This window comes from Nannospalax galili, unplaced genomic scaffold (assembly GCF_000622305.1).
Source record: "Nannospalax galili isolate Female #2095 unplaced genomic scaffold, S.galili_v1.0 scaffold72, whole genome shotgun sequence".
Taxonomy (NCBI): Eukaryota; Metazoa; Chordata; class Mammalia; order Rodentia; family Spalacidae; genus Nannospalax; species Nannospalax galili.
In genome coordinates this window covers 2,986,530-3,014,002 of record NW_008336933.1, presented here as the reverse complement: position 1 = coordinate 3,014,002, position 27,473 = coordinate 2,986,530, and the positions used below count along the sequence as shown (strand labels likewise).

General features: G+C 41.3%; 1 protein-coding gene across 3 annotated transcripts in view; it reads left to right on the top strand.

The window, feature by feature from the left end:
- Positions 1–8,769: 8,769 nt before the first annotated feature.
- The window catches only part of Smim13 (small integral membrane protein 13), a 157,706-nt gene continuing 139,002 nt past the window's right edge, over positions 8,770–27,473 (top strand). For all 3 annotated transcript variants that reach the window (XM_029562835.1, XM_029562836.1, XM_029562834.1), the window contains exon 1: positions 8,770–9,553. In XM_029562835.1, the coding sequence (XP_029418695.1) occupies positions 9,072–9,553 (482 nt within the window). In that variant the 5' untranslated portion in view covers positions 8,770–9,071. The remainder of the gene's footprint in view (positions 9,554–27,473) is intronic.

Sequence of the window (27,473 nt, the reverse complement as noted above, 5' to 3'; positions counted from 1 at the left end):
GACCCCCAAAAACCCATGTAAAGCCAGATCTGGCAACTATAATCCCAACACTTTTACGATGACATGAGAGAGGAAATCAGGAGAATCCTTGGAAGTGGATAAAGATCAGTGGAAAAGCAAGAGGTCCTGTCTCAAACAAGGTAGAAGTCAAGAACCCACACCAGAGGTTGTCCTCTGGTTGCCACGCACACACTTCAGCATATGCATGTCCACACTTATGAACATAGACACACAGACACACACACACACACAGACACATGGGGAGGGGCAGGGGAGCAAGGAAATGGAATTGGAAATTGTAGACTCGTAATCCAAATCCTTCTGAAGTTCACTCAAATTTTCAAGGAAAGAAAGTTAACAGAGACTAGGTTCTTGCTGACTTTCTACAGAGGAGAGCTGAGGAAATAAACTTTGAGCACTAAAACAAAGTAAAAAGTCGAACTGTATCCAAGTGGTGGTGGTAGGATGGTCTATACACATCCCTATCAGGATCACTACTGGATATCTGTCTGCACTCTGAGTGTGCAGCTTTTGCTATTATCTTCAACTCACTGAGAAGGTATCTCTCAAAAGCTAATTGAGAGACAAATTTTCACAAGTACTTGTCTTTTCATGTATTTAATTTCTTTGAGTTTTTGAGACAATCTTATCCTATAGCCCAGGATGGAATCAAATTTGTGATTCTCTTGCCTCAGCCCCCCAAGTGCTAGGATTATAGGCATGATTACCTTGTGGTGCTGGTGCCTGTCCTTTCCATAGTCCTATCTGGGTAGTTTAAATCCATCCCTGCCTCAAACCGGATTGTTAGACAGCTGAGGACGTGAAGCTAACCAAACTGTACCTACTCAATTGTTTGATTCCATTGAGATTTGTGCAATATTATTTTTATAGGATAAATAATCATAAAAAGCAGCATTTGTGATGGGCATGGTAGCACTTGTCTGTAATCCCAGCACTTAGGAATCTGAAACAGGAGGATTGTAAATTTGAGGTCAGCCTAGGCTTCATGATGAGACTCTGTCTCAAACCAACAAGCTGGAGTGGCTTGTGCCACCTTTCCAGAAAGGAACTGAAAGCTAAGAGGGTATAAAAAATGGGTTCTTGGGGCTGGAGAAATGGCTCAGCAGTTAAGAGCACTGACTGCTCTTGCAGAAGACCTAGGTTCGATTCCCAGCACCCACATGATGGCTGTAAACCATCCTTAACTCCAGTTCCAGGGGAATCCAAAGCACTCATATACATAAAATAAAAATAATAAATAAAATTTTATAAAAAAGAAAAATGGTTTCTTATACCGGGCACTAACAGTGTTCTAACATTGGTCCCTACTTGCATTCTGCTTATTATATTTATTTCAGACACAGACCGATTCCACCTCAAAACTGAGGTATTAAAGCCAAAAATGGGGAATTGTAACTGACTTAGCAGAAATGAAGATGTTCTAAAGAGACCTTTGTGACTCTCAGTCTGAATATCAGACTATTGATAAGTAGACCCTAAAAGAATGTGAATTTCCCCAGCAATCTCCCTCTGAAGGAAAAGGCCCCAGCCAGAGGGGGAACTTCTTTCCCAGAAAAAGATTTCACATAGTTCTAACAACTTGTCAGATCACCTTGTAGGATAAGACTGGAGCCCAGGCAATGATTGGCCAATGGTGAATGGAACCATACCTAGACCAGGACTGCCTAGAGCTGCATATCCTTGGCTCTTACTTCAGGAGCCTGAAGATGGATTTGGGAGGTTCACTAGAACTCTTGGCTTCTCTTCCCAGTGTGGTCACATTGAATTTATCTCCTTTTACTGTTTTCCAAAACACAGTAGTCTTATGAAATATTTTACTGTGCTTATCTTAATATAGCTGTTTTTAATTATTTCTCTTACTTTTATCTGACTTCAATACAGCCATGTGTAATGCATAGTGTATTTGTACTACCATGGTTTTTCATGTACTGTGGTTACAAGAATAATCAGAACAAATTCTCAAGAGCTAAGCAGTGAGTGAGTGACCTTCAAGAAGGCCAAAATTCATGGACTCATTCACGCGGCACGCATTTCTTGGCCCTGTCCATGTAGGTATCTGCCACCAGTATGTCTTCTTGGGCAAAGAGTTTCTAAAGATGTGTGTTAGACACGCCTGTTCCTCTTCTTGGCTGGAAAATGTTAAGACGTTTGACGGTAGTTACAGGGTTCTGTTTGCTTGCTTCTTAGCTTTGTAGCTGTCCATCGTGAAATTTGGAAGTTCTCTTTCTCTAATCTGCTGAGTTATTTCAAAAATTATGCTTTTTTTACATTTTTTTCTTTTTAAAAATTTCTTATTGAGCTTTTGTTTATTTCATACAACAGTTCTTAATCAAATTCAGATACCCCTCTCCCATGCACGCCCTGCCCATCACCAAACCTCATGTATTCTGCCATACCTGTTAAGTCCTATCTGGTCAAGCATTTGTACCCAGATGTCCTTCGGTGCAGATTTATCCACTGGTGTCTAGTCAGCCTATCTTGAGGTCATTGATAAGGCCTACTGTCCCTCACCCAGTAGTAATCAGTCTCCAGTAGTTCCCAGATTAGGGTCGACCCACCACCCATTTCCCTCGCACCACTCTGGGTTCTTGTCTGATTGAGTTGTCATGGGTCCTGTGCTCGATGCCATCATTACCCATCCAGGGACACACACTCTGCAGTCTTTTGTTCTTTAAAAGTTGGCTAGTTGTGGCCTTTTATGTGCGTCACACTCTGTTGTATAAGGAAGCTTCACTGGTGAGCATTGAGAGATACACTAGTATTCTCTCCGCCCCCCACCCCACCCCTGTTCCACTATGTTCCATAGTCTTAGGGGTAAAGCTCCACTGAAGGTATGTTACCTAGGACTGGGCATCTCTCAGATGTATATTTTCTGTGTCTATGCAGTTGTGGGGTTCTACAGTTGCCTCCATCTGTTGCAGAAAGGAGCTTCTTTGATGAGTGATATATGGTATACTTGTCTGAAAATATAAAGATCCATATTTAGCATATGGTAAGAAATTTCATTTGTCTAGAGATATGACAGAGGTAAGGTTTTTCTCTAGGATCTATGACCTCTCCAGCCATGTGCATTTGAAGTGCCACCCACCAGTTCATTACCATTGAGAGGGCTTTAAGTCCAGTTAGATAGCTGTTGATTATCCCCAGATAACAGTACCACGACTGCATCAGTAGAGGTAGCTTGCTGTGCTGGCCATTATGGTTATTAGGCTTTAGAGCTTGGTTGGACATTGACTGATTTTTTTTTCCTTAGCAGCTTGCATAGTATCCTCTAGAACTATGAGAGCTAAACTTCAGGAAGACTTCCAGGTCAGTTCCTGCTCCATTGCTCCAAGTCCTGTGTCCAAAGTATGTCCTGTTTTCAGCAGTAGGGTCTTATCTTCCAGTTCTGGGAGATAACCAAGAGCTCTGGCAACAGCCTGTACTATTCTGGGCGTCTTTTGAACCACTCTGACCAACCACTCAAAGGGAGGACTCTCCTGTCTGGCACTGTCTTCCTTGCCATACAGTTCAGGTACACATATGCATTAATGTTCAGGCACTATTGTATGTGCACTTCTCAGGGGGTTTCAGAGGCAACACATTTTCCTCTGGCTTCCCTAGCACCGCCCCCCCAAGATCCATTCATCTCTACTCTCTCTCCTCTGTTCAAGTGTCCCCATTATCCCCTCCCTCCCTCCCTTCAATAACACCTGCCTCCCATCATTCCCTCCATGAGTTCCCTCCTCACCCACCATGGCCCCCTGCATATCCCTCCCTCTTCTCCTCCCAGCCAAACACTCCCACTTCCCCTACCTCTCTCCTGGTAACATCTGTTCCCTACTATTCTGCTCTTTCGAATTCTTAATTTTAAAATTATTTTATGTGTATGAGTGTATTGCCTGCTGTGTTAGGGGCTTGACTATGAGGAGGGGATGGAGCCTTTCAGGGTGGTACATACCCACAATTCCAGCATTTTGGAGGTAGAGGCAAGACAATCAGGAGTTCAAGGTTATCCTTAATTTCACAGTGAATTCGGTGTTAGCTTCAGCTGTATGAGACTCTGTTTCAAAAAGAAAACAAAACATAATCAATGAAAAAGTTAATCAATGAAATTTACCAGTACAGGAGAAAATTTATCACAAACTAGAGGGGAAAAATACAATTATTTCAGTGAACACAATAAAAACATTTAACCAAATTTTGGCATCATGTTTAATAGCAACAACAATAGCAGAGACTGGAGAGATGGCTCAGCGGCTAAGAGCACTGGCTGGGTTCAGTTCCCAGTACCCACATGGTGGCTAACAAATTCCATAATTCCATGTTGCATGGTGCTCAGAGAGATCAGAAGAGGGCATTGGATTCCCTTGAAACTGGAATTATGGACAGTTGTTAGCCACCATGTGGGTTCTGGGAATTGAACCTAGGTCCCCGAAAGAGCAGCCAGTGCTCTTACCCGCTGAGCCATCTCTCCAGTCTCTGCTATTGTTGTTGCTATTAAACATGATGCCAAAATTTGGTTAAATGTTTTTATTGTGTTCACTGAAATAATTGTATTTTTCCCCTCTAGTTTGTGATAAATTTTCTCCTGTACTGGTAAATTTCATTGATTAACTTTTTCATTGATTATGTTTTGTTTTCTTTTTGAAACAGAGTCTCATACAGCTGAAGCTAACACCGAATTCACTGTGTAATTAAGGATAACCTTGAACTCCTGATTGTCTTGCCTCTACCTCCAAAATGCTGGAATTGTGGGTATGTACCACCCTGAAAGGCTCCAGCCCCTCCTCATAGTCAAGCCCCTAACACATCAGCCTTTGGGGGACATTCAGAATCCATAGTACAACCTAAGGAAGCATGTGAACATACATGTTTGCTCCTTCCATCCCTTTGTAGAATCACAGAAATGGCTTCTTCAAGCTAATAAATGATAGATTGAGTAACGACGAGTAAGATGACTTCCTTAAATATGTACAAAAATAAAATCCTTGTTGGGACTAGGAAGATGGCTCAGTTGGTAAAGTGCTTGCTGTACAAGTGTGAAGGACTGAGTTCAATCCCAAGAACCCAAGTGAAGAGACTGGATGTGGTGGTGCATGAATGCTTGTAATCCCAACACTGGCAAGATGGAGACAGATGTATCCTTGGAGTTCACTGGCCACTCAGTCAAGCCTAATTGGTGACCTCCAAGTCAGTGAAGAGACCTTGCCTCGGCAAACAAGGTGACTAGCACCTCAGGTTGACATTTAGACTCTACATGCACATGCACACACATGCACTGGGACACACAAGAATACACACACACACACACACACACACACACACACACACACACCCGGGGGTGGTGGGGGATTCCTGCTGTGGGCAGTCCTTATTAAAGATATTTAAAAATAAAGTTTCTTGCTACTGCACAATATTCATCATTATTCCTTTGTTCCTTCCACTCCTGTGAGACTTTGGTTTCATATAGCTGAGTGTGTTGTGGAGTTGTTGAAGGACATCCTTGATGAAAGACTCATTGCTTCTCTGCCTGTTTTATGTCCATGTGCTCCAGTGCGGTTAGAAAGTACCAGCTCCATTGTCCTTGCTCTGATGACTCTGCAGGCAATGGAATGGTTCCACTGTCCAGTGCGCCGCCACCACCACCTCCTCCTCCTCCTCCTTCTCCCCTCCCTTTCTCTGACACACAGATGATGATGGTGGTGGTAGTGGTGATGAAGATGAAGATGATGTACCCTACAGGGCATGTTCTTCATTGGTTTCTCACAGGAAATCAACCCACAACAAATATATCTGGGTAGGTGTTCCTCCAAGTTCATATGTTGAAACTTTAACCCTAAAGGCCATGAGATTAGGAGGTGGGTTCTTTGGGAACTAACTGGGTGTTAAGTAGGACTGCATTAATTATTTTTTGCATTGCTGTGACTTAATACTTGACAAAAGCTACTTAAGGAAGGACAGGTTTTTTTATGGTCAATAATTTGATGAATATAGTCCATCCTGGTGGAAAAGGTATGGTGGAGAGAGTGGCTTTACCTGTGGCAGCAGGAGGATGAGGCAGCTGATGACACTGCGTCCGTAATCAGGAAGCAGAGAGAGATGCAATGTCAATTGGCTTCCTCCTTTCCCCATTTTCATTCAGTCCAGGACCCCAGACCACAAGATAGTGCCATCCATATTCAGAGTGGGGCTTCTCTCCTCAGTTAAACCTTTCTGGAAACACTCTCATAGACATGCCCAAAATTTGTCTCCTGGGTGATTCCAAATGCAGCCAAGTTGACAGTGAAGATTCATCATCACAAGGACTCACATTTGGATTAGTGTGTACATGAAACAGACTCCAGAACACATTCTTGCTCCTTCTACCTGAGAAGATACAGTAAAGAAAGAAACCTTGTCTATTGGGCTAGTGAGATGGTTCACTGGATAAAAGAGCTTGCAGTGCAAGCTTGACGACCTGAGTTTGATCCCTGTAGCCCACATTGGAAAGAGAGAACTCCTAAAAGTTGTCCTTTACACCTTTCTCTCTCTCTCTCTTTCTCTCTCTCTCTCTCTCTCTCTCTCTCTCTCTCTCTCTCTCTCTCTCTCTCTCTCACACACACACACACACACACTAATAATAAATAATCTTTGTTAAAAGAAAAAAAAAGACATCTGTCTATGTAACAGAAAGGAGGCCCCCACTACATACCAAACTCATTGGGACTGCAGTCTTGGACTTCCTAGACAGAAATTTATGTTGTTCATAAGCCACCCAGACAGTGATGTTTTTTTATAGCAGCCCAAAGGAATGGAATGTCAATTCAATGGATAATCTCAATTTATCTAATCATTTCCCCTTCCCTGTGCTATATTAACTTAAAGAAAGCCCCACGTGTTAAAAAATTTTTTAAAGATTTTTAAATTTTAAAATATTTTACTTAGTATTTTATTTTATGTGTATGAGTGTTTTGCCTGCATGCATGTAAGTGCACCATGTGTGTGCAATGCCCCACAGAGGCCAGAAAGGGATGTCAGATCCCCTGGAACTGGAGTTATGGACGGTTGCCAGCCACAATGTGGTGCTGGGAATCAAACTTGGGTCCTCTGGAAGAACAGCAAGTGTTATTAACTGCTGAGCCATTTCTCCAGCTCCATTAAGTTTTTATTTACTTATTTTTATTTTATATGTATGTCTTGCATGCAAGTGCACCCATGTCCTTCAAAGCATTGGAGGTCAGAAGAGGGAGTCAGATCCTTTGAAACTGGAGTTACAGATGATTGTTTATTAGTTGCCCTATGCGTGCTGGGACTCCAAGCCAGAGCCTCTGAAAGAGCAACCAGTGCTCTTAACCACCAAGCCATCTCTCAAACCCACGTGTTAAAAATTTCATCTGTAGGTATATTAGGGTTTTAAATTTTTAATTTTATTTTTATTATGTATACATATAATAAAACATATGTGCCTGCTTGTTTGTATGTGCATCATCTATATGGAGGTGCCCTTGGAGGCCAGAAGACAGCATCAGAACTCTTGAACTGGAGTTACAGGTGGATGTGAGCTATCCAATATGGGTACAGGAGTAACAAATGCTCTGAACCAATGAGCCCTCTCTCTAGACCCCAGGGTGTTTTAAATAAATTAGTCAATCCATGAATTATTTAGCGGTGCTGAGGCTAGAATCCAGGGCCTTAGGTATGCTAGGTAAACACTCATCTTTAGCCTCTAAACTATCATCTTTTTACCATTATTACATTTTTAAAGTTAGACATAATTCCTCATACTATCAAACAGGCAATGTTCAATTAGTTTGAATAAGGATCTAATATAGTCCCATACATGGTAATTAGTTGAAATGTTTTTTTGGTTTTCTGTTTTTCTCCCTCTTATTTATTTTTATTTTTATTTATTGATTTAATTTTTTTTGAGACTCTCACTGTGTAACCCTGCCTGACCTGGAACTCACTATGAATACCAGGCTAGCCTTGAACTCAGAAATTTACCTACCACTACCCCCTGAGTGCTGGGATGAAAGGTGTACACCTTTAATCTATGCCTGGATAATTTTGTTTTGATCTATAGTTTCTTTCTCTTTATTAGACAGTTTTAAAAATAATATGTTTTTCAACTTTGATTATTGCACATGGGGTCTCGGTTTCATGAATTTATAATTATAATATAACAAATTATTGATTATGGTGCATGGGATCTCCAGCTCATGAATTTATAATAATGTATGTGACATAATAATGGCTATTTGAGGCATTTTTATATACCAGAGACTTTAGGGAGTGCTTTGCATATATTATCTCATTTTGACTAATTTTGTCCAGTGCTGAAGATTGAACCCAGATGGGGCTTAGTGCTTGCTAGGTGTGTACTTTACCACTGGTCTACACCCTTGGCCTTTCCTAGCTCACTTAATCCTCACAACAACCCATGAATTGGGTATTGTCAGCCTCATTTTATACACAGAAAGCAGAGGATTAGCGAGGTGAAGTAATCTGCCTGGAAACACACAGTTAATAGGAAACAGAGAGGAGAATGAAGACCACGTCATTCTGATGCCAAAGTCCATGTCCTTCACCTGCAGGCTATCCATCCAAGTAAACACATCAGGAGAAATTAATATAGCGCTGACTGAGCACTATGGTATGCTCAGTATTCCGTGGATATTTGAAATGTTTCTTATGTTAACAAAGGAAATCGGGTGTTATCACAAAGCAGCCACGTAGCCAAGCTAAGGCAACAGACGCATATTGAGCAACTTCTGTGTCTGTGGAATCAGGTATCAGCAGATAAACCATACATGATCACTGTCTCCCACGTATTCACAGGCCAGAGACAGGGTAGAGGGAGACAGACAGACAGACGAGCTGATTAATAAAGTGGATGGTAGGGAATGCTTTGGTCATGCTATGGACAAGAGGTGGGAGAGGAAAGAAGGTGCCTGTGATCAGAATAGAGAAGTATTTCAGAGAATGTAGGGAGAAAAATCCTTTGTGTGATGAATAGAGTATTGGTGAGCCAAGTTAAGGTGATGGGGACCTCGTTCTAATGAAGTTCCCCAGGGCTTCTGTTCCTCACAATGCTTATACAGAAAGGTGCCAACCCCTCACTGCAGCTCTCTCCACAGTGCAGTGGCTTAAAAAGTGAGCAATGGGAGCCCAGACCAGAGGAGCCCAGGTGGGCAGCATGTTACCCATCCAAGGGAAATGCTAAACTCTGTGTATCAGTTTATTCCTTTGGATCAATAGCATCCATAGAGGGTATCAGGATGTCTCAGTGGTCTAACTTGCTATACTCAATAGTAGCCAGAGTCCCTTTGACTGCCGCTGCCCACGCTGCCACCAGTATCTGCTACAACTTATCCTTCTGCTTGTTTTGGGTCAAGCAACTTATCAGCTCTGCCTTGGCAGGAGAGCCTCAGTTCCCAGGATCACCAGTTCAGAGTCTCTCTGATTACACCAATTCCAGCCCTTGGTGGCTCTGGGTGAGCAGGGAATCGAGATCACTGCTGGAGGCCTTACAGCCTGTGCTTAGAGGCAGATTCCTCTTAAGTCTACTAAGGTAAGACACTAAGATCTATTTTCCAGCCCTTTGGAGGACTACTGCCTTTCCTAACTTCTTTAGAGATACTCTGGCTTTACAAAGCTAAGCAGGAAGTGTCTGCTTTGCCCTGCAGCAAAAGAACAGCCCCCAGGGTCCCCAGCCTAGTTTCTTCCCGCCTCCTCCTACACCCAGCAATTACTATGTTCTCAGGATGGTCAAGTACCTTTTAACTTGACTCAGAGCAAGACCTAAGTTGAGAAGTTCATCTGCCACTTTTTCCATTATAAATATACAGCAGCAGATTCAAAAGTAAGATATATTATCCATGTTAGCAGTTCTTGTCATTAAGCAACAATGTTTATTTAATAGTACAACCCACAGGCTGTTACTTTAAAGATACAAGAATAATTTCAAAATCAAGTTTTCTACATGGCCTCTGATGACATTTTCAAATTTTCAGCCCTGTTTTTATTATCACCTATGTGGTATGTGGTAGCTGTGAGTATGACCCACCAGATACTTCTGGGTTTCCTCCCAGATGCACAATAGTGTTGTAATTCCTGAAGCCTGGAAGTTTGGGTGGCCATGTGATTTGCTTATTTAAGACTTCAGGGCCTAGGGATATATATAGCTCAGTTGGTAGCGTTCTTGATTAACCTTGGGTTTGATCCTCAATACCAGATAAACCAGTCATAGTGGGACACACCTGTAATCCTACCATTTGGGAGGTGGAGGCAGGAGGATCAGAAGTTCAAGATCATTCTCAGCTATACAGCAAGTTCTAGCCAGACCTGGATAAATGAGAAACCTATTTGTTTTTTAAGACATCCATAAATAAAACAGGGGCTGGGGAGATGTCTCAGTGGATAAAGTAAGGATCTGAGTTGAGTAAAGAAGTCAGGCACAGTGGGCTGTGTCTTTATCTCCAGCACCAGGGGGATGGAGACAGGCAGATGCCCAGAGCTCCCTGGCCATCCATTCTATGCAATCGGTGAGCTCCAAATCCAGTGAGAGACTGTCTCAAAAAATAATGTGGTGGGGCTGGAGAGACAGCTCCATAGTAGAGAACCTAAGTTCTGTTCCCAGCACCTAGGTCTAGCTCTAGCTCCATAGGGATCTGACATCCTCTTCTGGCCTCCACCAGCATGCACATGACCAACACACACACACACACACACACACACACACACGTACACACATGTAAAAGTTAAATAAATCTTAAAAAGAAATAATGCGGGGGTAACAGAGTAAAGCCTTTGGCTTCCACCTGCGCGCGCACGCACACACACACGTACGCAAATCTACATTACACAAGCACACACAAAATAATGTGAGAAAAGATTCTGGCTTTAAAAGTATGATTAAACATTCACTCTCTATAAGTTGGAACTAATGATAGTTTTGCCAAGCTTTCTAAAAGGGCTCAGTTTTCTAAATCTCTAGTGTCTTAAATTATATTTTCCTTCAAGAACATTAAATTTTTTTAGCTTCTTGGCATTTATTGGCCTGCTTTGTAATTCTTTTTTAAAATAAATAATTTATTGAGAATTTCATACATGCATATAAGGTGTTTTGATCAAATTCATGCTCACTCCCTCCCCTCCACCTCCTCCTGTCCACGTTGGATTTTTAATCTGGCGTTGGCATGTGCATGCCTTGTGCATGCTATCACAAGTGCTATGGGTTTATTTTACCTCCCCTCCAATGAAAATAATTCATATTTATTTATTTATTTATTTATTCATTCATTCATTCATTCATTCATATTTTTATGGGGCTTTTGGCTACTTTAACATTCCCCCCTCTGAAGAGCGAGCACTAAAATCTTTTAAGGATTAGATAAAAGCTCCCAAATACTTTTTGACATTTTTGGCCTTTGGAATGGAGTAGGTTGCTAAGAGGCCCAAGGACATTTTGAGTTTTAGCCAAGAAACTGGTTACTTTACTTTGGGGTCTTTTTACCCTAACTACCTAGCCAGTTCCTACCTCCTATTCTTATCACACTATCCTCTGAAGAGGTGAACCAAATTGCCAATAGGGAATAGGGATACAGACCGCTCTGGCTTCTTCCATGCTGAACAGGGATGCAAGGTGAGGCAATTGGAATACTCCCTCAGTGGGTCTATCTAAAAGACCCCCAAATTGTGTAACTCTTATCCTAAGGGGAAAAGAAAGTCCTTGAATCGTGAATAAGAGATGTGAAGGAGAAGTAAAGGCAAGAGTAATTAGCATTACAAGTTCTAGACAGGGAACTAGAAAAAAGAACAGGATAATTTTCAAATGTTCATATGAGAGTCCATTGGAATTTCTTGACAAGGGCTTCCAAAAGCATCCCTCTATTAGGTTCCTCCTCATTTTTCTTCTGTCTGCCAAGGCTGGACTCTAGAGTGATGGATTCAGGATTTGCTTTCAGGCACTTTGATAGCTGTTGGAGTGGTTAGAATCAGTGTCAGTTTCCTCTCAAAGGCTTCTAGATAGGTGGAGAAAACAAATTTATCCATTATTTTAGAACAATAGCTGGTTGTCTTCCTTAGCTACAGGTGGGCACTACAATATTCAAGATTTGAAGCCTTACAGCTGAACAGCACTTTCTGGTTAGGAGCAAAATCATCAATGAGAAATAACTGTCTAAATAACTTTTTATATAGACTTAAGCCTAATGTCCCCTTGAACTCAAAGAAATATACTGATGACTTTATTCTTTGGTTATATTTTCCTTTTGGGTGTTGAAGACCATACAGTTGGCCCAAATAAATCAATTTATTTTTACAAGTCACATGGGCTTGGGAGGAGGCCCTGGCTCCTTTCTTTTACCAGTTCCATCTATGTAAATATAGATCAAGGTCCTGCTCAACCATGTCTGACTTCACTTGGAAGCATGAATGATATGTTTCCTCTAAGTTGACTATCCTCTTTGTATACTGGACACTGGTTCAAGTCCATCTCATGGGGCCTCCATGGCCTCCCTGAACAAGAGGACAGGACTCATCGCAGTTTTAGGCCTTTTGAGAGATTTTCCATAGTCCCTTGGAACTTAGTCGCGACACTGGAGGGCAAAGGGCAAAAACTGAAGGATGTTAAAATTTTTATAACATAGCAAGACAGTATGCAAGAAATTACCTTTATATTTAAGATTAAAAATATCCAATTAAAATAACTATTTAAAAAATGTTTTTGACTTTTAGTTATTTTATTTTCAACAGAATTTTTTATTAAATTTTATTTTTTATTTTTATTTTTTCCCAGTTTTAAAACTTTTAACTAAGATCCCTTACCTTATAGTCTACAAGAGGAGTGCGTGTGTGTGTGTGTGTGTGTGTGTGTGTGTGTGTGTGTGTGTGTACGCGCTCGTACAAGCACACGCTGCGCTTCACTGTGCTAACGTTATGTTTGAGCACCCTCTGCTGGAGACATTACGTATATCTCAGATAACTATAAAAGTCCGCCCAACATAATTTTTGGACTTAAAACATTAAAAAATTTTTTTTAAATGAACTTTTGTGCATTTCATATAGAACATCTTAATCATCTTTATATCCCCTTCCCCATTAGCACCCTTCCATATCCCCCGACTTGAATTCATGTATTCTGTCATTTGTGTTAAGGCCTATCATGTCAAGTTAGTGTCCCCAGATGTCCCTCAGTGCAAGCTCATCCGCTGAGGTCTAATCAGCCTATCTAGAGTCCCTCCCTTAAGAAGATAAGCTCTTCCTCATCCAGAAATAATCAGCTGCCAATAATTCTTTGACTAAGACTGGGGCCTGCTGTGCATAGTTCTGTGCTGGTTTTTTGTCTGCTTGATTTTGCATGGGTCTTATGCATGCTGACACCATTTGCACTTACAACTTTTAAATATAGGCTCTAGAGAAGATCTTACTTAAAATATGCATTAAAAGAAGTCTCTCCTTTAAGCAAATGTCCTGTGACAAGATATCCACTCACCAATGGTATTTATCTTCTGAAGGTCCCATAGAAAATGAAGTTTCGGTGTATATATAGTCATTACTTCACATGTAATTCACACTTTAAAACTGAAAACATAGTGGAAAATGAGAAATCTCTAGTATAGCCCCGATGATCTCCTTACTTCAGATACGCACTTACATTCCAAAGCTCACGTGGAAACATCACTTGATTTTCCTCCTAAGTCATAAATTTATGTTCAGAGCATCAACTTTCACTCAGCCACTTGAGCTAACTGTCTAGAGATTACTATCAACTTGTCCCATCCTAAAGGCACCCCCAACATGTCCCCCCTCCCCTATCCACGTCCTCTCCTCTTTTCTTTTGGTAACCCAGAGTCCAGGTAGTGCTGCCTAGTAGAATGTTGACTGATCTCGCCAGCTTGATCTTGTGCAGGTAACTACCATAGCTGCAGTGAGTGCAGGAGCTCAAGGACAACACCAAGTCCAGAAGACAGTATTCCAGGCACTCCTCCCCATCCTCTGCTCTTCATTCTTTCCACCCCCTCCTTGAGCCTTGGGATGGGGGTGGGAGGTGTTGATATAGATGTCCCACTTAGGACTGAGGACTTTGTCAAGTTATGAGTTTCTGCATTAATTGCCAACCACTGCAGAGGGGGAGAGAGGAGGGGAGGGAGGGAGGGAGGGAGAGAGAGAGGGAGAGAGAGAGAGGGAGGAGAGATCTGCTAAGACTGATGGCAGCACTAATATATGTGTATAAACATAACTATTTAGAAGACAGCTTGATAGTATGTCCATTTAGCAAGGATAACAGTTGTAGGCTTTCCTCTAGGGCCTTTGACCTCACAAGACATGGTCTTTTGACCAGGTTTACAGTACCATGCATGAAATTTTTTCTGTTGAGCAGGCCTTAAATCCCGTCCAAAAGTGGGTGGTAAGCCCATAACCTTTGTGCTACTATTGTACCAGTGGGCACATTATGCCTGGCACTCAGTATTATAACATGCAGCGTTTGCTGCTAGGTCATACCGTTGATGGCTTTTTCCCCAGCAGCATAGCACCGTCCAGCATTATGAATGCTAACCAGCAGGGAGGACATTTTCAGGTCAGTTCTAGCTTGATTTTTCTGTGTCTTGCAACCGAAATGTATGGGTCTTTAGCAATAGGGTTTTACCATCTAGTTTGGTGAACAACCAAACACAATGACATAGCCTGTGTTGTTTTGGGGACTTCTTGGACAATAACTCATAGGGAGGTATCCCATAACTGGTATTGATATTTTTAATAATCCATGGCTTTTGAAGGAAGCACTGTTCACCTATGTGGGGAAGTTGTGTTCAAACTTCTTTTTCCAGGACAGCTGGGGCTACAGGAGACCCTGTCTCAAAAAAAAGACAAAAAATATTATATTTTTATTTAGCTTACAAAGTAGTGGGCTTCCATAACAGTTTTCATACATCTCTTAGTTTTGGTTAACACACATCCCACCCCCATCCCTGCTTTAACTCCCAACCACCCCCCTTTCATATTATACATGTTCTACTATCCTCTCACCCTGAAGACCTCTCATGGACCCTTGCTAGCTTCCTGGGCTCTACAGACATTCCAAATTATACACAAAAATCTAAAACTTATTTATTACTGAGAGATAGCTCGGTGGTTAAAAGAGCTTGCTAATCTTGGAGGGCACCCAGGCTCAGTTCCCAGCACCCACATGGCAAGTAACAACCATCTGTAACTCCAGTTCCAGGGGATCTGATGCCCATTTCTGGTCTCTCATTGCATGCAAGCGATACACTTACATACATGCAGAAAAAGTACTCGTGCACATAAAATAAGAATAAATAATTTTTAAAAATTATTGATTCCAAGCCAGGCGTGGTGGTGCATGTCTTTAATCCCAGCACTTGGGAGGCAGAGGTAGGCGGATCTTTGTGAGTTCGAGGCCAGCCTGTTCTACATAGTGAGTTCCAGGACAGCTGGGGCTACAGGGAGACCCTGTCTCAAAAAGACCAAAAAAAAAAATTATTGATTCCTGCCATTTTCTTGATTTAGTAGTGTTTGGGTTTTTGTTGTTGTTGTTGTTGGTTGTTTGTTTCCTCTCTTGGTTAGCATTATTCTAGTGTGGTTTGTTCTTTCCGGTGGCCTCACAGATGGATTTGCTTTTTTCTTTGGCTAAAGGATTTCTTCCAGTACCTTCTTTAGAGCTGGTTTAGGGGGTCCTTAATTCCTTTAGCCTATCTTTATCATGGAATATTTTTATTTTCCCTTTAGTCATGACACATAGATTTGCTGTGTATTCTAAGTTGGTGGTTATATTTCAGAACTTGAAATACCTCATTCCAAAGCCTTTCTTTAAGGTTTTAGTTGAATAATCTGGTGTTATTTTGGTAGGCCTGTATTTATCTGTGACTTGGTATTTCTCTCGATATAATTTTTCTGTATATTAATGTTTTAATTACAATGTGATGGACGGGTTCTTTTCTGATCTTGTCTCTTTGGTGTCCTAAATGCCTCCTATATCTGGACTGGCATCTTTTTCCTAACTCTGGGACTTCATCTGTTATGATTCTTTTAAAAAATGTTTTCTCTGCCTTTAGACTGAGACTCTCCTCATCTATGCCTACAGTCCATAAGTTTGTTCTTTCCAGAGTATTGTGTTTATCTTGGAATTCTCACTGCCACCTTCTTAATATTTTATTTTCATCTTTGTTGGATTTTTCCTACTCTTCTACCTTGTCTCTAAGCTCAGATATTCTGTCCTCTGTTTGTGTCTTTGAACTTACTCATAATCATTACTTTGAATTCTCTGAGATTTCGTTTAACTTGTTCTCTCTGGATATCATTGCTGTCAGCTTAATAATTTTTGGAGAAGTTATGTTGCCTTGATATTTCATGTTTCTGTTACTGCATTGGGATTTATGCATCTGGTATTATTTCTTTGCTTGGTTTATTTTCATCTGTTAAATTCTTTCAGTATTTGCACCATTGAAATGGGACTTGATGTGGTAGTAATGGGTGTGTATGTAGTTCAGAAAATAATTCTTCAGGCCAGGTGCTCCAGATGCCTGGTAGGCGCTCTGTGGGATGTGCAGTATTAAAGTCATAAAAAAGATTTTATTTTTTCTTATTTAACTTAAAAATTAGAATGTCTTTATTTGAAAATGTAAGTGTAATAGTTTTGATCTGGAATGTCCCCCAAGTGTCCATGTGCTAATGGCTTGGTCCCCAGAGTGGTGCTGTCAGGAGATGGTGAGAGATTTAGGAGATGGGGCCTGTTGGGAGAGCTCCAGGACATTGGGCTGTGCTCTTGAAAGGAATTGTGGGATCTTGGTCTCTTCCTTTCTTTTTCACACTCTACTAGCCAGGAGGTAAGCACTTCTGTCCCACCATGTGCTCCCTGCCATGATATACCACCTTGCCAAATGATAGAAAGTAACAGCATCAATCAGTCATGGACTGACACCTCCCAAACTGTCAACCAAAACAAATCTTTCTGTATTCAGTACTGTTCTTCTTATGGTGACAAAACACCTGATTGAAGCAACTTAAGGAATTGACTCACAGCTTGAGAATACAGCCTACTGAGGCAGGGAAAGTGCAGGAATGAGAGAGGCTGGGTTTGTGATGGTGGAAGCATGAGGCAGCTGCTTGTTACACGGCACTGGCCAGAAGGTGGAGAAAACACTGGGGTCTGGAAGTAGCCTACTTCCTCTATCTAGGACCTATCTCCTACTGGTTCCACAACCTCCCAAAATCATATTTTCCTCTTTATAAGTTTGCTATCTCAAGTGTTTTGTTATAGCAACAAGAAGCTGATGAACATAGGAAGACATTAATCTTTCCTAATAGTTGCTATCAAGGTTGAAACTGTGGGCCTCACTTAGTCCTTAAGTTACGTGATAAAGTGTCAAATAAAATAATGGAAAGTATCTTGACGGCATCCTATGAGTTCCACTTTGAGTCTATTATGCATATGGCTGTTTCCTTAGTACAAATTGTTTTCCGTGGGCCTTATTTTGTAAAAGCAAGACTTTATGATAATAGGTTATTATTAGAATAGCTATGCAAAGCTTTTATATCACACAGGAGTTTTCTTACAGTGAAATAGTTCAAAACAAGTTACACATATATTAGTTTTCATTGAAATTGAGGTATCCTATGTTAGTGTTCCCAGAAAGGAAACTTCAAGACAAACTCTGCAGAGTGGCTGTTAGGTCATGTTGTAGGTTTCAACATTAGAAGAAGGAAGACAAGAAGGAAGTAGATTGAGTAGAAGGAGAGTTCAAGATGTATTTCTGGCTGAGACTCCATGACTGACTTTCTGGGAGGCCTGGGGCTAGAAAAGAGCCGCCTTCAGAGTTGCCCTGAATTGGGCTAAGATGTCCAGAACTTTATGTTGTTGCATGAATCAGTCATTGAGTGGGCACCGATTCAGAAAGGGGTATGGACAAGGCAGTCCCTGAAGGGCTACCAGTATTCCCTACAGCCAGAGCAGTCAGACTTACATCAAAGGGGACATACATCTGAGTAGTGGACCTACCTGGGTCCACTGGGATCACAGTGGTCATCCCAGAGGACAACAGGACAACCTCTTCTGGCTGCCATGGTCTGAAGGTTAGTGCTCCCTGCCCCTATACGCTGAAATCTAACACCTAAGGTGATGCTATTAGGAGCTGGTGCCTTTGGTAGATGATTAGGTTTTGAAGGTGAAGTCCCATAAATAGGATTGGGCCCTTATAAAACAGACACCAGTAGTCAGCAAGATAAAAATACTTGCCATGAAAGCCTAGAAAACTGAGTTCAATTCCTGGCACCTACATAAATGTGGAAGGAGAGACTGACCCCACAAGGTTGATCTCTGACCTCACACAAGTGTGGTGGCATGAGTGTGCGTGAACACACATAATAACAACAACAACAACAATTACAAATTACTTTCAAAAATAAAATAGACCCCAGAGAGCTTACCTACCTGCTCCACCACATGAAACACAGGGAGAAAGCATCAAAAATGAAACAGGAAATGAATCCCCCCCTCCCAAGTCTGCTGTGGCTTGCTCTGGGAATTTCAGTCTTAAAAACTGTAAAACAAAATTTCTGTTTTTTATAAGCCTATTGTATTCTGTTATAGGAGCTATAGTCAAGTACAACTGACCTTTTTCTACAACAGAAAGATAGTGACTCTGTAGCACTCTACACCACAGATGCTCTGGGGGGAATAACCACATTTAATCTGTTTTCTCAAGAAAGAAGGATGCTGTAACAATAAATGAGAAAGTCATTGATTTACAAAGAAATTTAGCCTTTGGAGAGAGTATTGTGAAAAGGCACCAATATTCCCACCATCATGTGACTTAGTTGTCATAAACTACACAGAAGTGTCACTTCAGGGATAAACCAGTGCCAAAGAGGGATACAGAATTGTTTCACTCATTTAAACATTTTCCAGTTTCTGTAGGTTTTTGCCCTATTTATAAAAACAATAAATATGCAACATTTTCTGCATGTACAAGAACAAATAATACCAGAAAGATGAAAATTTCCTCATTGAATTTTAACAACTACAAATTCTTTGTATAATTAAGTGTACGAGGTTGAAAATTTTTGTTGTTGTTATTATTGTTTTTAAAAACAAGGTCTCACTCTGTAGCCCAGACTGACTTCAAACCCACAGTGGTTCTCCTGCCTCAGTGTACCAGTGCTGGGATTACCGACATGAATCGTCATCCCCACCTTGCAATTTGGAGGATTGAGGGTTTGACTCCTAGGTACAGTCCTGCATGAGGCCTTGTCTGATCTCACACTTCTTTCTTCTCTCTCTGCATCTGTTTGAGAGTTAGAAGGAAAACTTCTACTCACCATACTGCTGGCATCAAATGTCCTCTCTCTCTCTCTCTCTCTCTCTCTCTCTCTCTCTCTCTCTCTTTCTAGTATTTTCATACTAAGTAGTTCTTTAAGTCTTTAAATACCAATTTTTATAGACCTTACAAGTTAAGGGCTCACTTCCATGAAATGGTTCCCATTTCAGGTACTAGTCACAGGTCTGGGCTTCTTGCACTTCTAAACAACTGGGGGTTCCCACGATCTCCTCCTTAGTTCCATACTTTATTAGAATAGTTTCTAGAACTCAGGGAAGCCTTGTACTTTCATCTATTCATTTATTATAGAAGATATGGGCATTAGTTATAAACTACTTGACAGAAGCAACTTCAGGCAGGAAGGATTTATTTAAGCTCACCATTTTAGTGGGTTCAGAACTGTTCAACTCATGACAAGCACGGAGCAAAATAAAGGCAGGAAGGGGCCAGGGCAAGATTTGCCCTTCCAAGACACAGCCCTAGTGACCTACTTCTTTCAACCAGACACTGTCTAACACAATTTCTAGAACTGCATCAGTCTGAATCTATGAAAGCATCTGGGAAATGTCCCACTTGGATCCAGTTGGTGGTGTTATTTGCAGAGGATTAGAAGACGTGGCCTTGCTGGAGGAGGAAACATCTCTGGGGTTGGGCTTTGAGAATTCATAATCTTGCCCCACTTCTAGTCAGTCTCTCTCTCCTCTCTCTCTCTCTCTCTCTCTCTCTCTCTCTCTCTCTCATACATGCTTGAAGAGGTAAGCTCTCTGTGTCCTCCTGTTCTGATGGCCTCTTGACAAACTTCCATCATACTTCTTCCTCTGGATCCATAAGCCCAAATAAGCGCTTTCCTCTCTAAGTTCCCTTAGCCATGGTAGTTTATTAGAGCAACAGAAAAATAATACAGTATCCAAGAATTTATTAGATCAAAGGTCTCATGATCTCTACAGAAATCTATCAGGAAACACCCTCAGGGACACCCCCAGAGGTGTGCTTTACTAATCTGTTAGGTGTTCCTCAATCCAGTCAAGTATGTAATCAAGATTAACCACCATAGTGTGATAAAGGATGCAAACGGACAGCCAAATGGAGAACTCCACAGGGCCAGTGAGATGGCTCAGTGGGAGCTTGGTGCCAAGCCTGGCAAACTGAGTTCAACCCCTGAGACATGGTAGGAGAGAACCAACTCCCTGAACTTATTCTTTGACTTCCACATCTGTGCTATGGCAATGCACACACAGAAAACACACACACACACACAGAGTAAATTAATTAATTAATTTTAAAAAAAGTTCTACATAGAAAAAGGTTCCAAAGAGTCCCCCTACACACAGAAGTTTCTGTACCTATGTAGATGGGTGTGACACGCTTCTGTTATGTAGATATCTGCAACAGCCCAGAAGCCCTCCAAACCCATAGTTTTAGGGATTTTTATGGAGGCTTTATGACTTAAGCATGATGAATTATCATGCCCCTTGTCTAGCCCTTCTCTTGTTCCCATGGGATTGGAACAGAGCTGAAGTGACAAGCTTGTAATCATGGTCTTTCTGTTGTGTGGTGGTGCAATGCCACGTTATTGCAATGCCTGAACAAAAAAAAGCCTGACTCTATGAATCCATTAAAACCCAGAGTGGGGCTTACTCTGTTCTGAGAATTTGAGATTTCTCCAGGAACTGTATTACCACAACTGTTCTCCAGAACAAAGCCCTTGCTCTCTATTGACACACTACCTCTAGCATGAAATGGGGAAGGAAAAGCAGAACCTTACCAGGGAAGGATTCTCCTTTTCTGCTGCCTATTGACCCAGAACAGCATACGTGATCACAAACAAATGTTATCAATCTATTCTCACCTGTTGTTTATAGCATAAATGGCATAATTGATTCCAATGGATATTTGCTGCTTGTAGCACTTGATATTTTCACCACACACACACACACACACACACGCACACACGCACACACACACACACACACACACACACACTCTATTCTGGGTCAAAGGCAAGGAAGGCTCATGAGGGATTAAAGCTATATGTTATGTTACAAAGATATTAGGAGCTGTTTCTGGAACTAGAATAAGAAATCAAATGTTATTCCCAACATCCTGATGGCTCAGGAAGCTTCAAGGATTTTAGAATATCTACATCAAGAACTAGAGGCAGAAACCAAATATCTGATTCTTATTATGTGGCAGATATCTTTAAAAATTCTGATAAACATTAAGTGTTAAGATGCACTGAGCTTGGGCTGCTGACTGTACTCTCATGATTGTCCAGCCCCTTGCCCCTTGCAGTGTATTAAACTACTCATTCTACTCCAATCGAAAGGGTGAATTCATTCATTCTCTGCCATTCCCCTTCCCGCCTTCACAGTGGCTGGTCCACTACATCTACCAGTAGTTGTAGTCTTACCTCATGGTTGGCTTGCTTTATTATTTTTCTTAAAAAAAAATACTATTCTAGGATGAGAGAGGTGGCTCAGAGGATAGAGGAGCTTGCCCCAGCCCTGACCACCCGAATTCAATCCCCAGATCCCAGAGGAAGCGGGTAAGAACCAATACCTAAGAGTTGTCCACTGACCTCCACACACATGTTGTGATATGTATGTGCACGCACATGCAACTGAATAAAATAAGTAAAATGAAAAACACTTCTATCCTATTCTATACTATTTATTTATATGTATATGTCTGTGTACATGTATGTGCATGTGTATGTGCTGAGGTGCACACCTGTTCAGAGGTCAGAAGAGGGCATTGCTTTCCTCTATCACTCTCTGTCTACTCCTTTGAGGCAGGGATTTCTTCCTGAACTTGGGGTTCATGTTTTCTCAGTGAGATTGGAAGCCAACAAGCCACCCTCCTGTCCCTGCCTGCTCAGAGATGGGATTTCCAGGCAGGTATGGAACTCCTGACTTGTTATATGGGTGCTAGGATCCGACCTCCAGTCCTCATGATTGCACAGCAAGTACCCCTAACTGCTGAGCCATCTGCCCAGCCCCATTATGTTTCTCTTTTAAAAGAAATATATGCTGAATATAGATCATTGAACTGCTGAATCTCAGTATTAACATTTTTGAAAGACTTTTTAAAATAAGGAAATCTATTTGGTGATTCTTATGGATCAAATTGTGTCCTTCAAAATGATTAGAATAACCTTATTTGGAAATAATAGGTCATTGTAGATATAATTAATTCAATTAAGATGAGGTCTCTGGGGCTGGAGAGATGGCTCAAAGACTAAAAGCACTTGATGCTCTTGCAGAGGACTAGGGTTTGATTCCCAGCATCCACATGGTGGCTCACAACTGCCTGGAACTCCAGCTCCAGGATGATCCAATACTTCTGGCCTCCATGTGTACCTGCACTCACATGCACATACCACACACACATAATTTGTTTTAAAGACAAGGTCTTAGGAAGATGCCCTTGTGTAATCTTATATGACTAGTATTGTTATAAGAATATGATACAGGAACATATAGGGAAGAGGAGCCAGAGACTGGAGGTATGTTGAGAAGGCCAAAGAATAGCTCTGGTTATAGAAGCTGGGAGAGGCCAGACGGGTCTTCCCTTCAAGCCTTCAGAGGGAGTACAGCCCTGATGGGACCTTGATTTTGAACTTTCAGCCTATTGAAAAGCAATTTATGGTGTTGGAAGCCACCTGGGTTGTGTACTTTGTACTTGGTAGTTCTAGAAAACTAGTACACTATTATTTAATCTGTTATTCAAAGTAAATTCCAAAATTCTAAACATTTTGCTTCTTTTCCCTTCTTCCCTTTAAATGTCTATTTCTGTGTATTTTGCAATGTAAAGTAATGGGTGTGATGATTGACAAACATGTATAAATGTATAATTTTTAATATAAATTAGGACTAGCATACTTGCTTTTTATTTTGTTTTTTTGAGACAAGATCTCATGTAGCCTAGTATAGCTTCATACTTACTAGGTTGCTAAGGCTGGCCTTGGAATCTTGATCCTCTGGCCGCCACTTCCCATGTGCTGGGATTACAGGTGAGCACCACCACACCCAGCTGGTGTATTATTTAGAAAATGTTTGAAGCTGGTGATATATGTCTACAATCTCAGGACATAGGAGGCAAAGAAGTAGGATCGTGAGTTCAAAGCCAGCCTGCGTACACTACGTAGTTTCTTAAGAAAGTAACAAAGAAACGAAAAAAAAAAAAAAAAAAACAAGTTTGAGTATGTGCAGGAAGTCAAGCTGAAGTTATTTGTAGGAGTAATTTTAAGGCCTGGAACAACTGCTTCTTCATTTGTGTCTGCCAACCCTCGGGGCTCTACTGATAAGCCAGGATTTCCAAAATCCAATTTCAGACTTTGAATGTTTCTGGGTCATGGGATCAGACACAGCTGACCCAGTTACGGGTTTATTTTCAATGCCTTTATTCCTGAGAGGCTACCTTTTGCTGCCTCAGCCCTGTGTGCCTGTGAATCTCCAGCCCCTAGATGGGAGGTCCATCTCGTCCCCCCACAAGGAGGAGCTGTGGGCAGCATCAGTGTCCTCAGGCACCCTCCACAGCAAAAGAGCCCCCAATGTCTCGCTCTCCTTTTCCATTTCTACTTTCATCCAAGCTTTGGCCCAGTTGGTCCTCATTTTCTCATCGGTTGTTTGATATTGGCAGAGAGGTAGTTTCTAAATTCTCCTTTTTAATGTATGCATCTAGGCGTGGACCTTATTTATCTAGTCTATCATTACACACAGTCAATACATGTTTAGACGGAACTATTGATGTTTCCCAGGCCTCTTATTCAAAGACCTGAAATTAAAGGTTCACACAGATTTTCCCGAGTTGCAAGATAATTTTATTCAAAACAAATCAATAGTACAGACTGAACAGGAATGGACTGTCAAAATTGACAGTACCCACGTGGTTAAGGGACTCAGTTGTTATTGTTCATAGCTTCCTTTCATAGGGTTCAAGTGGAATCGAAGTTTGGCAACTAAAGGGGGTAGTGAGGGTGGTCCTCTGTTTTTGATTAATAGATTATGTCACTGTCCTAGTTACTTTCTATTGCTTTGACAAAACACTGACCAAAAGCACATTGAGGAGGAAAGGGTTTATTTCAGTTTACAGCTTACACTTCCTCATTAAGGGGAGCCAGGGCAGGAGCTGAGGGCAGGAACCAGAGGCAGCCACTGAAGCAGAGACCAGGATAAAATACTGCTTACTGGCTTGCTCCTCTAGTCGGTGCTCAGTCTGCTTTCTTATACAACTCAGGACCACCTGCCCCGAGGAGTCATCACTCACAGTGGGCTGGGCCCCTCCCTCCCACATCACTCAACAAGCAAGAAAACACCCCACAGACATGCCCACAGGCCAATCTGATAGATGAATTTTCCCAATTGAGGTCCCCTCTTCCCAGGGGTGTCAAGTTGATGACTGAGGTTATTTAGCACAGTCACTTAATCATTTTTTTCTACTACAGTGTCCTATCTTATGATGCATCTGATTTTAATCATATGCACACCCAATTATACATAAGTTTAAGATAGTAAATAGGGGTTTCTTCTTAAAGGTTCATTTGAGACATGGTTTTGCCTCATTGGGCATGTACCCAAATCCAGTTCAGGCTAGATTAGCCTTTTGTTCTTCTTATCCCTATACATTGGGAGTATACTTGAATAGAAACTGTCCAAATTTGACTGTTGTTACTTAAGGTTGGATAAGCTTATTGCTTAGAGATGGGTGGGGTATGCCTGTAGCCTGATACAGGTCAAGGTCTGAAGTTGGTAGATGCACTGTTTAGAGTGGGGTGTAGTATGTGTGGGTGAAGAAACTAGGTTACCAAGTGCATTATTACAAGTGTGTGTGTGTCTTCCTGTAGCCCCAGCAGGTCTGGAACTATGTAGTCCACATTGGCCTTGATCTCACAGAGATCTGCCTGCCTCTGCCTCTCAAGTGCTGGGATTAAAGGTGTGCACCACCGCTCTGGGCACTGGCAATAATCTTTTAAACAACCTCCAGTCTGTCTTTTCTCAATCTCTCCTCCACTTTACCTGCAGATAAATATTTTAAATTTTTTTTATTTTTTATTTGGCTTACTTATGTATAGATTTTTGGTGTTGAGGGAAAACCCAGGGCCTTGTACATGCTAGACAAATACTCTCCTAATGAGCTATAGCTTCAGCTTTTATTTTTAATTGACCCACAACTGTATGTATTTATGGTGTGTAATATGACATTTTGATATGTGTGCATTTAGTAATGATCAAATCAGGATATCAGGATATATATCAGGTTAACATAATTGTTTGTGACAACACCAAAATCTCTTCTGGCTCTTTTGTGATATATAAGGCAATGTTATTGATTACAGTTCCCCTGTGGTGAGGTAAACAGGCTACCACAACTTTTTCTTCCCATGCAACTAACTTGTATTGCTCAACCAACCTGTCTGCATTCCCCTCTCCCCACTAAGATTCCCAGGCTTGTTACCTCTATTCTACTCCTAACTTCTGTATGATTAACCTTTTAAGATCTCACATACAAGCAACATCAGGCCTTATTCGTTTTTCTGTTTCTGGCTTCTTTCATTTAATACAATGACCTCCTGGTTTATCTGTGTTCTTACAAATGGACAGATTTCCCTCTTTTGTAACGTTGAATAATACTCCATTGTGTGCATATACCATATTTTCTTTATTCATTCATCCACTGATGGAATCTTAGGTTGATTCCATCTTTTCACCATTGTGAATTGTACCATAGAACATGGGGATGTAGATATCTCTTTGGCATACTGATTTCAAATCTTTTGGATATATACCCAGATATAGACTTATTAAATCATATATTAATTCTATTTTTAATTTTTTGAGAATCCACTACACTGTTTTCACAGATTAAATTTTTTGAGACAGGGTCTTACTAGATAGCTCTGGCTGATCTGGAATGTTCTCAAACTTGAAGGGATCCTCCTGCCTCTGCCTCACAACTACTGGGATTACAGGCATGAATTGCCAAGTCCAAATCTCAGATTAATATATTTTAAAAACTTATTACATTTTAACATATTTTGCATGTGTGTGTAGGGGTGGCGGTATGCACATGCCCCAGCACATGTATGGAGATCAGAGGACAACTTGTGGGAATCAGTTCTCTCCTTCCATCTTGTGGGTCCCTGGGATTGAACTCAAGTCTTTAGACTTGGTGGCAGGCACCTTTACCCACTGAGCCATCTTGCCAGCCCAGATATTTGGGAGTTAGAAATGAAGGAGTTGCCATTTTTCAAAAAGTATTTTGATGACTAATGTAGGCTGTCAGGCACATTTTTGTTGATCTGTAACTGGCTTGCTCAACTGACACAGGAAAGCACCCCAAATTACAGTTCTTCCATGAGTGGTTTGAATAATGTTGTTCCCGCTAAACTCATATCCACCAGTAACTATAGAAATTTGACGGTCATAGTTTGAATCTGTAATATCTCCTATTGGTTCATGTTTTTAATGCTCAGTCCCTAGATGATGATGCTATTTTGGGGGCATTTTGGAAGTTTTGGGAAGTGAGGCCTAGTGCTAGTTAATTTTTCTCAACTTACACAAACTGGAGTCACCTGGGAGGAGGGAAACGCAATTGAATTTCTTCCATCAGAGTGGCCTGTGGGCAAGTCTGTAGGAAAATTTCTTGATTGTTAATTGATGTAGGAGGGTGGTGTCATTCCTGGGTGGGTGGGCCTGTGCTGTACAAGAAAGTTAGCTAAGGGGCTGAAGAGATGGCTCGGTGGTTAAGAGCACTGGCTGTTCTTCCAGGGGACCTGGGTTGGATTCCCAGCACCCACTTAGCAGATAACAAGTATCCATAACTCCAGTTCCAGGGGATCCAATGCCCTCTTCTGGCTTCTGTGGGCTTTGCACCCCATGGGTGCTCTTATATACCTGCAGGCAAAGCCCTCATACACATAACATTTTTTTTTTTTTAAGGTAGCTAAGCAATCCAGTATACAGCTTTCCTCCACGGTCTCTGCTTCAGTTCCTGCCTCAGCTTCCCTTGACGAAGGGATATAATTTGTAAGCTAGAATACCGCCCCAAGTTGTTTTCAGTCAGTGTTTATCACAACAAAAAGCAAACTAGAACAGGACTAGCTGAATACCCCCCCCAAGTTGTTTTCAGTCAGTGTTTATCACAACAAAAAGC